This window comes from Phalacrocorax aristotelis, chromosome 15 (genome assembly GCF_949628215.1).
Source record: "Phalacrocorax aristotelis chromosome 15, bGulAri2.1, whole genome shotgun sequence".
Classification (NCBI taxonomy): domain Eukaryota; kingdom Metazoa; phylum Chordata; class Aves; order Suliformes; family Phalacrocoracidae; genus Phalacrocorax; species Phalacrocorax aristotelis.
Window position 1 is genome coordinate 13,657,691 of NC_134290.1, and position 12,442 is coordinate 13,670,132.

Genomic DNA, 12,442 nt, shown 5'->3' on the forward strand with positions numbered 1-12,442 from the left:
GCAAGTGAAAGCACACAGGCCCGTGTTACACCAGGAGCACCTGGTGGAGAAGACCACTTGACGTGCCCTCAGCCAGGAACGTTCTCCACAGCTGAAAGCATTTCTGGTGTTTTCCCCTTGCATTCTTCTGGGTGCTTATTTCCAGCTGGTGCCCTGACAGACAACTGTGGGAGAGCTGCTGACTAAGGCACTTCTTGTCCCTTGTGGTTCCCAACGTGGAGCTGAAGAGCTTTTAACTGCCACGTTGGGTGTCTCCAAACTCCCACTGCCACGCGGCAAAGAGTATTTGCCCAAATAGGAAAAACTTATCTCCTCAAATTTGCTTTGCATTTGCTTTCCCAGGACTGCAATGAAGACCTGCCTGCTGAGAGACTCAGGACACGCACTTAGCCTCGGCTCTTCTCCAGGGGACAGACCGGCTGCAGGTTTTCACCTGCTGCTGAAGTCTGGGGCTGCAGCTGATGGCCAGGTATGCTGTGCTTCCCACCCCGGCCCTTAAACTCATTAAGACAATGGAACGGGTTTTTTGATCCCTTTAACAGGAAAAAAATTGAAGAAAATGTCCTTCAGCACAATGTTTTTTCAGAGCTTTTTTATTATTGATTTAAATTATATTTCTCTGAAAATCTCAAGCAAATCCTCCTGAAATAAATATGTCCTTTTTCAAAACAGGCCTTGGGGAGGAAGATGAGACAGTTGCTGGGGTGACATTGGCACAGCAAAGCCGGAGGGCTGAGCACCGCGCGGGGCCCGCTCTGCCGGCCGGGGCCGGGCGGGGGGGTAAGGGCTGAAGAGCCCCGGGGGGTGCAAGGAGGGGGTCCCCGGCCAGGGGCTGCAGGGCTGTGAGCAACAGCCCAGCCGCACTGTGTTCCGCAAGGGAACGCGGAGTGGAGGAGGGAGAGGCGTCGAGGGAGCTTTGGGGAGAAGGAGGCGGCGGTTGGTGCTGCCAGAATCCCCCCTGCAGGCTGCCGCCGCCCGGCCGCCTCAGCCCAGGGCGCTGCTGGGGCTGGGACCGGTTCCCGGGCCCCGCCGAGCCCCCCCGGGCCCCGCCGAGCCGCGGGGCAGTGGCGAGGTGGCGGCCCTGGCGAGCGGCGCGACCCCGGGGGGGAGGACACCGCCAGGAACTGCCCAGGAAAGCGCTGAAGCACCCTCTGTGAGCGCTCCTATGAACCCATCTTGAGTAAGAGCAGCTCGATACCCACGTCGTTATAAAAATAACATTAATATCCCTCAAAAGGCGACCGTACTGGAGCCCCTGTCCTGCAGCTGGTTTGCTCCCTCTTCCAGCCAGCTGTTTGACAAAGATGCAATTGTCCGCAAGTCCCCAGATGCGCTTGTGCTTAGAAAGCTTTTACGAGGCTGATTTCACTGCTGAGTAAACTTGGCGGCAGCGCTCTCAAGGCCAAGCAGGTGCACCATCCAACGCACCTTAATCTTATCAGTCCTATTAAACACATATGAAATGTTCTGCTCCTCATAAACAGCATGGAACCTCGCAAATTGCTTGCACCGGTTTCAATTTAATCCTGGGTATATACGTGAGAGGAACGAAACCCCTTGTTGATTGAATCCCCGAAGATGCTGGGTGCTCGCCGTGCGCTGCATATCAATCCCAAGCAAGCGCGCTGGCTTCGCAGACCCCACGCGAGATCGGCAGCCGGACCTTCTGCTCCACGCCAGGATCTGCCGCCGCGTCTCTGCTGCCTTTTTGTGTGAGTTACGCACCCCTGAGGGTCTGCCCTCCCGGTGCCCGCTCCCACAGAACCGGCCAACAGCAGCAGCTCCGGCAAGTCACTTTAGTTTCTCCTTGCCTTTGGTAGCTACCTGTTTAAAGATAGAATAGATGAATTAAAGAGGCAGCACGTGCCACAGCAGGTTGGAAGCAGAGCTTGTGCTGCCTGTTTTGAAGCGCCATGGTTGCTCTTGGAATGGGTAAGGGGCTGCGACACCAAAGCTTTTTCCTTCATATATGTCTTTCTCCCGTCCCACCACTCTTTTTCTGTATGGGTTGGGGCCTTCTTCCCTCTCTCAAATTTAGCTGAAACAAGCCAAATTCAGAAATCACGGCAGGGAGGGAGGAGGGAGAGATGGTGGTGGACAGACCAGCCGCGCGATTGCGTAAGCTTCACTTCCTGAGGAAGTGAGGCAAAAAAAGATTCAGACGCCCTGTTTGAAGCGATAGAGAAATTCGTATTCCCGCTTCCCCTGGCAGCAGCGCTGCACTGTGGCAGGCGATCCTTTATCACTTCTCTAAACAAACTGCCGCTGGGACCATGTGATAAATCTTCCCTTTGCCCCACGCCACTACTGAAGTAACTCAGAAGTATCGGTTCAGAAAAGGACGCGCTGCATTTCTTCCCCTTATTAGCAGAACTAATAAGCCTGCATTTGATAATCTGGCCTGCTCAGAAACATCAACCTTTCCATTTTCCATCTGAATAAATAAATGGAGCCCTTTTACGCTAATCTCGCCGCGTGTCAGGGAACCCGCTTCCCCTCTGGGTAGCTCCGTCCTGCGAAGCACTGAAGCTTGTAGCATAACAAAACAATTTCCAGGTACATTTGGCTTTTCGGAAGGTGAATGCTGCTCCTGATAAGGGCGCCTGTTGCACGCGGCTTTCCCATTAAGTGCATCGCTGCAGAAAAAACTTGCTACAGAAGGCATGACCATGCGATTGCTTGAGAAAGCCAGCTGGAGGAAAACCTGACGGGCAGGTGAAACCGTAGGTGCCTGCGCTTGATGCTGGCGCAAGCAGAGGCTGTGTGGAAAGGGGCTCAGGGACCAATGCTCCAGCCCTCTGGGGAGGGAAGCCTTGGGGTGGTAATGGCAGACCTGTGTGTCACGAGAAGCATTTCCTCCCGCTATGTTGTCCTCGTCTCACTGCAACTGGCTATTGGTAGCGCTAGTTTCCCCAGATGGGTTTTTAAGGGAAAAATGGACCGCATTACTTATACAGCTAATATTTACCACAGGAATGTGTTCGTTATCTTGCCCTTTCCCCTGCTGTTGCTTGATTTATTGACTGGATAGACATTTTTGCAGGCGTTGGCTCCTCGGAGCCTGTGTGTGGCAGGTGGGACCGAGCAGGGGGAGTGTGTTACTGCAAACCCAGGAGGTGGGCATGGCCACAGGGCTCCGGCGCCTGCTCTTCAGGCTGGAAAGCCCAGGCCTGATCTCGGATCACCTTGTCATCCCTTTCTAAAACTCAGAGAACGATTTTCTGTGTAGCCAGGCGCTCCGGGGAGGACCACGCTTGCTGTAAGGAGCCAACGTTACAGGTACACCCCAGGAGCGGGCTGGGATGCTGACGGGGACTGTATCCGTGACCGCTCCCCTCAGCGCCCCTTGCCGCCCCTCAGTCCCGCCATGTCCCCGCGCGGCCGCCGTAGGGCCGCACGTGTCTTTCTCGCGCCGCGGCCGCGCGGTGGCGTCGCTCCGCAGCGCCCGCGTAAGTGGCGGCGGGAGGCCGGGGGGAGCAGGGCGGCCGAGGGGCGGCGGCGGCGGCGGAGCCGGAGCCCGAGCCGGAGCCCGAGCCGGAGCCCGAGGCCGAGCCCTGTTCCGGCCGGCGGAGCCCGCGCTCGGCGGACGATGCTGCGGTGGGGACTGAGGGCTGTGAGCTGCGGCCTCTCCGCCGCGGGGAGCGCGGCTTGCGGCGGGCTCCGGCGCCGGGCGCTCCCCGTACGTACCCAGCCGGCCGCCGGGCTCCGCCGCTCGCCCGGGGAGGCGGGAGAGGGCGGGCGGGCCGCGGGGGGGTACCGCCTGGGCTAGGACCCGGCCTCAACCCGCCGGGCTCGCCAGCAGGGCCGCCGGGCTCGGGGCTGCCGTGCGGGCCGGTCCCGCGGGCCCCGCTGCTCCCCGGCGTGGGCTGGGCGGTGGGAGGGCCCCCTCCTGCCCCCGGCTGCTCGGACTGCCCCCGGCGCAGCAGAGGGGGCCCTGTCACCTTGCGCCTCGGCTCCTTACTGAGTGCCGTCTGGCGGCTCTGCCCCTTGCAGGCTCTCGCAATGGCTGAGGATTTGCGAGCAGTGGTTGCCAGCCCGACGAAGAGACTGAACAGCGGCAGCGAGGTGGTTGAAAGGGTAGAAGAAAACGGACATCAGAATAAAAGGTTGAAGAGAGATGCGGTTGAGGAAGATGCGGAGGATCAGAATAAAAAGTCACCCAAAAGGAAGATTGTGTTGTTGATGGCATACTCAGGGAAAGGCTACCATGGGATGCAAGTATGTGGTTTGGTAAAACAACGTGGCCTGCTTTTTTTGAAGTCTGTTAGGTTTCTAACTGTAGTCATAGTGGCTGAGCTTGAAAAGCCGGGGCAGGGATAGTGCATGCCTGGATTCAAATGGTAGCAACTTGAATAGAAAAAGACAGGTATTTGGTGATTCTAGTTAGGCTGCCTTTAGTGTAGAGCTTCAGCAGAAGGTCTTTCAAAAACTGCTGCAGACAAGGCTCCTGAGGAGACCGAAAGCATGGGCACTGCGGCTGTGTCAAAACCTGAAGCGCTGTCAAGCGATCCCCTTCTGACCAGCGCTCCAGCTTCTGCTTGAAGCTTTACATTTCAAAGTGGCTGGGCTAAGCTTCCCGTAGGTTAGGCCTCAAGCTGCAGATTCTGGAGAACTAAGCTGTGTATTTGAATGAAACAAGTGTGCATCTATGTTGCCGTCTCTCGTGCTTACAAAAAGATCTTCTGTATTTGAAGACATTTTAAATTCTCCCTTTTCTGATGCACTCTGACGGGGTGGCTTGTAGCATTTTAGAAACAGGAAAGCTGTTGCAAGGCGTCCGCGTGTGGAGGAAAAGGGGTGTTGCTTCGTTACGGCACTGGCATTCGAGCAGTGCCCCAGCACCAGACCTGCCGCTGCAGGCACCTTGCGGCACACAGGACTGGCAGCAAGAGGATGACTTTGCTCCATCTGCCGCTCCTCTCAGCGTACTGCAAGCTCCGTACACGCTCCCGAGGTGTGCTTTAAAAGCTCCATGGGATAGTTGGTAAAAATTGCACACAGACAGGGAAAGGGGCCTTTGTGCTTATGCAACAAGGTAGATTTGTTCAACAGCGGTAAGCCTTGTGCTTGTGGGCACATCTGTGTACGCGCCTGTCACTTTACAGCTCTCCTAACTGGATGGTGCGTGTTGAGGGTGTGTGCTCTGACGCCTCGCACACAAGTGGAGTTGTGCATTTCTGCTTTAGTGCATCTGTGAGTTGAGAAGAGTCACTGGAGAAAACCACAGGCTGCCTTAGACAGCAGCTCAGGTGAACTGGGCAAAAGAGCCCCATCTAATTTCTACAAGCAGAATTTGCAGAGGCTGGGTTTGGAGCAGCAGCTGTGGGCTTGCAGGGGCTGGAACAGGGTTTCATTGGTGCTGTTCCATGCAGCTGAAGGAATCATCAAAGAACTCCATTGCGCAAGTATTGCACAGTGAAATTAGAAATGATCCTTTACTTGCAACAGCAGTAGAAGGTAAATCAGGTAGATTTTGTTTATGTACAAATGTAGACTTGTAGATGTTTATTAACACTTTCTTGTAGGGATACCAGATGGATATGTACCTCTGTATGTAAATATAATAGATGTTTATTAACACTCTGGTAAAATATAGTCAGTTTTGTTATAGAATGACAGTGCTTTTAGGGCTGTGAAGGGAAGACTTAAAGAATTTCATAACATTGTTCAATTTTAAGTTTTTCAGTTATCATCCTCAGTTATCCAGTTATTCCTATTTCTTCTATTTCTTATTTTTACTATATATCTTCTTTTAGAGAAACGTGGGATCTTCACAGTTCAAGACAATTGAAGATGACTTGGTATCTGCCCTCGTTCAGTCAGGCTGCATCCCAGAAAACCACGGGGAAGATATGAAGAAAATGTCTTTTCAGCGGTGTGCTCGAACGGATAAGGTATGTGGGATGGTTAGGGCCTGCGCTCTCATAAACTCCGGTGCACCCCCACTGGCGCTACTGGGATGGACTGGTAAAACGTTGTCTGGAGTGAGATCCAATAGCAAGTACTATTCACAGTGAATGTTGTTTGAAATGTCTCCTTTCATCCACTGCTAAACTGCAAGCCTTTAGAAAGCGCAGGATATTGATTAGATGTTTTTTGTGAGGCTGGTGCTTCCTACCTACGCTTTGTCCATGTTTCTGTCACCTTCATCTGCTTCAGCCTCCCAACCTGCTGCTGCTGCTCCTTGTTGTTGTTGCTGTGTGGTTGATGCGGTACTTGAGAGTTTTGCTGCATCTCGGTTGGTTTTAAGCCTGCCACAGTGGGGTTCTTAGTCTGAACTGGAGTTCATGGCTGATCTTATGTATAAATCATTTCTTTTCAGTTGGTGCTTTGCTTATTAGCAGTCAGATGCAGTGGGATGTCGTGGGAGGGAGTGCAGTGGTCTGCTCTCTAAGGTTGCTAAGGCACCGTATGGCAATACAGCACCAGCAGGTCTTCCAGGAGTACTCTGACTTGGATTTCTGCCTGTGGCCTTGCCTTTGCCTTGCTTCAGCCTGAAATGACCAGTGAGAAAAAGGAATAAACTTGTTCTTCAGCTATTTCAATTCTGCAAGTGCTATCCAAGAGCTTCCAAGGTACATAATGGTGTGTTTGTGTGTTTTATGGTTTTTATAGGGTGTGTCTGCAGCTGGACAGATTGTGTCGCTAAAGGTCAGGCTAATAGATGACATCTTAGAAAAGATCAATAACCATCTTCCTTCTCACATCAGAATTCTGGGTAAGGATACTGGAGTGGGCAGAGAAAATGTTGTTAAAGAGGAGCTTTCTCCTGCAGAAGGTCTCTCCCTTACCATTACGATTTCACTCCTAAACGGTTTCATTTTAACATGAATCCTTGTTTCTGTTAGTTTGAAATTAGGGTCCTGTAAAATAACCTTTCTGTCCTTTGGTTGTGTTTTATTTAAAAAAATATTCTTGTTGGTAGAAACGAGATCACAATTGGGTTGTACCCTACTGATGCAAAAACTTAACGTCTCTTTTAAAATAAGGGCTGAAGAGAGTCACTGGGGGATTCAACTCCAAGAACAAATGCGATGCTAGAACCTACTCTTACATGCTGCCAACATTTGCCTTTGCCCACAAAGACCATGATGTGCAAGAAGAGGTTTATCGACTGGACAAAGAGACCCTTGAAAAAGTCAATAAACTGCTTGCGTGCTATAAAGGAACACACAACTTCCACAACTTCACCTCTCAGAAGGGACCCAGGGACCCCAGTGCCAAGCGGTACATAATGGAGATGTACTGTGGAGAGCCATTTGTGAGGGAAAACATAGAGTTTGCAGTGATCAAAGTGAAAGGTCAGAGCTTCATGATGCACCAGATAAGGAAGATGATTGGGCTGGTGATAGCTATTGTGAAAGGTTATGCTGCTGAGTCTATCGTAGAGCTCTGTTGGGGAGAGGAGAAGGTAGATGTTCCCAAAGCTCCAGGGCTTGGGCTGGTCTTGGAAAGAGTACACTTTGAAAAATACAACAGGCGATTTGGAAATGATGGGCTGCATGAGCCTCTGGAGTGGACACAGGAGGAGGAGAAGATTGCTGTTTTCAAAGAGCAGTATATCTATCCTACCATTATCAACACTGAAAGGGAAGAGAAATCCATGGTGAACTGGCTAAACACCCTCTCCATTCATGACTTCAACTCCTCTGTTGTTGGGGTGCGCGCTAACAACAAAAATGCAAAGGTAATGATTGAAGCCATTATTTTATCAAGTGGAAGCTGTCAGGTTGGAGTAGCGCTTCCCTTACTAACGTTTTTGTTTTCCATGAATATCCTGTGGAAGATAACAGTCATCTGGAGTATGAAATATTTATTATCTTTTCCGTCTTTGTGCACTTGATGATAGTGGAATGAACTATACGCAGTGTTTCTTTGCAGGGTTTTGCATGGCAAGGTTGAGGGAGGGGGGAAGGAATGCTTTAAAGCACAGGCCAATTTGCAGAATCATAAACTGGCAACAAAAATTGTGGGCGTGTTCATTACCAGCCTTTGCTACTGTGAAGCTGTTGGAGAGACTAGTTTTCAGGTTGACAATTACCCTTTAAATACCCGCTGGCTCTTTGTATTCACTGATTTTGGATTAATTCTTCTCATTTTGTGTAATGCTCTGTTCACTAGATAAGGTTTGGAATCGGGGAAGTTTAGAACCAGCATTTTAAAGTAAACCTCCCTTGAGCTCAAAATGGGTCATCAGAACAACTCCTGAGTAAAATGGGATATTGCAAAATCTGATTTCTGACAAGGGGAACTGCTTTCAGCTCGAAGTTGCAGTAAAACAGGGGTGTAGGATACATTTTTAACCAAAAGAAAATTTCAGTTGTAAGTTAAAGAATTTTTTTTTTCCCCTGATGGATACGTAGAATAGCCTCACAAGAGGAGAGAGGAAAGATGCTTGGGACATGCTAGAAGTAGGTTGGAAACCACACAAGGAATCTTGAGTTGAATGCACAAAGTGATTTCTTTAAACTAACAACCACTGGACTGACTTAAAATATGACAGTGTTTGGACACGTCCCTGATCAACCTGATCTAAATTTGAAGTTGGGGGGCGGGACTTGATGGCCTAAAGATACCTTACAGTTCTATATGTAATTCAGGTTTTCTTGCTCACAGGGCTGGCAAATCCTTGAAGGATGAATGATAGGCAGGGCTAAAAATTCTGTTTAGTGTAACTCGGAAGAAAATAATGACCTTTTTTCACTTAATGGAGTCTTTAAAATTAGCTTTATTTTGTGTAGATAATGATCCTGCTCTGAAGAATATTAGGTTTAATCCTGTCTCTGCCATTTTTTTGTTTGAGTATGAGAAATCTTCAACACACAAAGTAAAATTTACAGCCTTGTCGGCTAGTACAAGCAAGATACCAGCAGTTTCTCAGGGTTATTTTTGCACTTGTGGTAATTGTGTTTCTAAGTGTAGTGCTGTATGAAGGCATTTGTGACAGGAGGTTATGACAAACGCCATATTTGTTCGGTTAAGTGGGACCCAAGTGACTGTGTGGTGCAGAGAACCCTTACCTGGCTTGGGGGTCTTGGTGATCCCGATGATCCCGGTGTCAGGAATTAGTGCTGACAGGTTCAAACTCGCTGATGTATCGCTGGCAGGAGGGAGGTCTGCTTGCTTTAGATAAACTCGACCAAATACAGTCTTGGCACCACAGTTAGCACAAGCTGTCTGGAGAAGGATAAATAAGGGATGATATGACTGACTCCTTTGAGGTTTTGCAGGCTGTTTGCACTTCAATGAGCTGTGCTTGCTGTTATGAAGGCAACTGTCTGAGTCTCGCAGAATTTGTTCTGTAGTAGGATATTAAATTGTCAATGTTAAATTCATGGGATTTGGGGGTTTGTACGTTTTCAGCAAGCGGTGGTGAGGGAAAAAAAAGGAGTAACTACAGGCATATTGTCATGTTAACCTTTCTTTATAAAATTGTTTGGTGCCAATCGTATCTGTCAAAACACTTGCTTCAAAAAATTATGTAAACCCCCCAAATTTATCGCACTATATTGACTTACTCCTGAAGGAATGGCTCCCAGTTAAGAACTCCGACTTCAGTTTCCTTGTAAGTGGCTAACATTTGTGGTATTTCCCTAATACTACTCTGTACACCTGACTTTATTTTTAAACAAATATTAGCGAGCCCTTCCATATCTCTGCTACAGTTTGGACATAAATTCTCTGCAGCAGGCAAACAAAATTCTCAAATCTGGCTTTAAACAATGTAACAAACAACTTTTGAGGGACATACATGAAAAAAGCACTCACTAGTTTATCTCACCTTTTATTTTGGACATCAACATTTCATGCTATTACCCCACTTTAAGTTTCCCACATACTGCAGTTTGTCATCATGCAGTTGTAAATATAAATAAGTTTTTTCTGCTGGTGAGTGTAATCCAATGTACAATTTTTTTGCTACCGAGACGCGTCATTTACCATCACCAAAGTTTGTTCCAATAGATGGGTCTAAGACATGATGTTGGGATCCAGCCCCAACTCCTTATACTTCTGGAGAAGTTTAAAGGCGATGTCTTTGATTTAGGTCAGTCTCTAGATGCAAATGAAATACCGATGAACCATTTTCTATTTTGCTTTACAGAACAGCAGTGATCTCGAAGGCAGTGATGGTTGCGACGATGATTCCGACTGAGCCAGTAAGTGGCTGGACGTAGGACCCTTACTGCTTGCGGTTCCCTTTGTCTACAAAAAAGTGGCCTTTCTAAATCCAGGAATCCAGTAAAGCAGGGGTTTGTGTGCTTGCAGAACAAGAACCAGATGCCCAGGAGAAACTGGGTGGGGAAAACAGCGCAGGAGAAAAAGTAAAACAGGCTTTTTATACCACTAATTCCCCTGACTGGTATACTTGAAAATAGTGTAATATAAAATAAGCTTTCTAAAAGCATCTTGTAGTGCAGGATATCTTAATTGCTGTTTCAATAATATTTTTATTATATGTTTACCTGGAAAATAGTATTTTAAATATGTATAATCTCTACATGAAGATGGGGCAAATCATTTTAATATACTTTTTTATTATTATCATGAAGTTATGACCCCATGAACTTTTGATTTTTTTTTTAATTGTTATTTTCTTCATCTTTGCTTAACCTGATTTCTAAACGCCATTAAGCTTTTATTTTCCATGTCATCCGTGACTTTCCTGTGGAATAACGTGGATGGATTAGGAACTCATTATCATGTTGACCGCTGTGAATCCTTTTGGTATTGAAACAAATTTTCTGTGTTTTCTAAAGCTTTGCAAGTCTAAAAGAAAGGATTCCTTACTCAGTGAGAGGTCTTAATTTTGGATCACGGACTGAACCATGTATTTCAAGACAAGACCTTTTATGTGGGAGATGCCACCCTCCCAGTATTGCCCCCGTGCTTGGGCAGACTCAATATAGATCGCAGCTACGTGTGTAATTGGGCTGCTACTACCTGAGGTGGTGTTTCGCGGAGCTGTAGTTGAGACGTGAGGAGATGTAAATGAACTATTAGGACTGCAGCTCAAAGCGTGCAGCCATGAATGTTCTAGCGTTGCCTGTGGTGGATCACTAAATGTGTTGCTGCTGGTTTAGTATTTCAGGGTTTAGTAGAAACTAGCTATCTGCTAGATTCGGGGCTGAATCAGTTTAGCACACGTGAAAGGAACGGTGCTGACTTCCTCTGGGCTTCACTTTGTGTGTGTGAACTCTTAATTCCAATCAAGCTGCTCAGAACAGATGAATGTGTGCAATGATGCAGGAAGCCTGTGTCTGAGGACTGCCTGCCTTTGGGAATTGACTTTAATTTTCTGTGTTTTGAGGGTCTGCATACTCAGGAGTTCTTGCTCCCCTCTCCCCAATTGCGGTTTGACTTCTCGTTCCTGTTTCCAGCTCTGTGGAGGTGGTGGGAGAAAAAATAAGTAAAGGCAGCAGCCTTCCTACCCTCCCTGCCTGTAGAATGCTTTTGGAATGGGTGGAACAAGACTCTCCAAGCATTCGGGTACTCGTACCAGTGCTTGATCCGCTTCCCTAGCTGGGTCTGTATGGAGACTTGCTTTGTAACACGGTAGCTATTGAACAGGAGGAATCAACTCTCTGCTCCGTCATTCAGCGGTTTCTGCCCAAAGTCTCTCATTTTATGGATGCTTCTGAAATTAGGGTTTGGGTTGTTTTTTTCCAGAGCACAGCTGTCCCTTAAAAAGGGATTTGTTTTATTTATTTTATCTGCATTTTAATTGGTGCTTTTTATTTTATCCTGAAGGCCTTGTTCTATTTTATCAGAGTGAGCGTGTAAGTGTTCTGAAGAGGGACTCTACCTAAATTTTCATTTATATCCCTTGCTGCTTCATACTATTGACCTAATCTGCATTAGTCTTCTATCTAAACTTCTTTCCATCCCTTTCAATCTGGGAAAAAAAATAATCTTTATTTGCTTATAATAAAGACCCCAAAACTGACATGCATCTCAGTTGAAATCAATGAGAATTTCTATTTCTAGCCTTTGGAGAAAACAATAATAAAAAAGGATATTTCTTACCTCTTGGTATGCATGCTGTTTTATTTCAGGGGGGTTATCAATTTGCTATTTCAGCTCCTGTTTCCGTGCAGGAGCTGAATAAAAAATAAATAAATAAAAGATACAGAGGTGATTGAAATTCTAAAGCGGATTCTCTGAAAGGGGGCAAGACTCGACCTGTGAGAGGAGGCTGAGGGCTGTGGCGGGCCGGGGGACGCCTCAGCCCGGACGGCCCCGTCGGGCGCTCGCAGCTCCCCCCCGGCCGGGACCCGTTCCGAGGGGCGGCTCGCCCGAGGCCGGTTACAGCCGCCTGAGGGGAAACGCTGGATTTTGAGCGAAATGGAGGTTCTTTCCCGCCGCCCGAGTCGGGGCGGGGGCCGGCGTGGCGGAGGAGCCCTGCCCGCGCATGCGCCGCGCTGGCTGCTTCCCCCCTCTCCGT

At 48.3% G+C, this 12,442-nt stretch overlaps 1 protein-coding gene and 1 long non-coding RNA gene across 5 annotated transcripts; one reads left to right on the forward strand and one right to left on the reverse strand.

Annotated features, from left to right (window-relative positions):
• Positions 1-595: 595 nt before the first annotated feature.
• LOC142064707 (uncharacterized) lies at positions 596-12,394 on the reverse strand. 2 transcript variants are annotated; one of them, XR_012663188.1, is made up of 3 exons: positions 12,025-12,394; positions 9,021-9,177; positions 596-1,824 (listed from the first exon to the last, which is right to left on the reverse strand). It is a non-coding gene; the product is annotated as an uncharacterized LOC142064707 (long non-coding RNA). The 2 variants fall into 2 exon arrangements; XR_012663187.1 differs by lacking the exon at positions 596-1,824 and adding an exon at positions 5,556-6,494.
• On the forward strand, positions 3,380-12,023 carry PUS1 (pseudouridine synthase 1). 3 transcript variants are annotated; one of them, XM_075109997.1, is made up of 6 exons: positions 3,380-3,449; positions 3,994-4,218; positions 5,757-5,894; positions 6,616-6,718; positions 6,990-7,687; positions 10,103-12,023. In XM_075109997.1, the coding sequence occupies exons 2-6, from the start codon at positions 4,003-4,005 to the stop codon at positions 10,151-10,153; spliced, it is 1,206 nt and encodes a 401-aa protein (XP_074966098.1). In that variant the 5' UTR covers positions 3,380-3,449; positions 3,994-4,002; the 3' UTR covers positions 10,154-12,023. The 3 variants fall into 3 exon arrangements, with proteins under 3 accessions (XP_074966098.1, XP_074966096.1, XP_074966097.1); XM_075109995.1 differs by lacking the exon at positions 3,380-3,449 and adding an exon at positions 3,492-3,679; XM_075109996.1 differs by lacking the exon at positions 3,380-3,449 and adding an exon at positions 3,513-3,597.
• Positions 12,395-12,442: the final 48 nt, after the last annotated feature.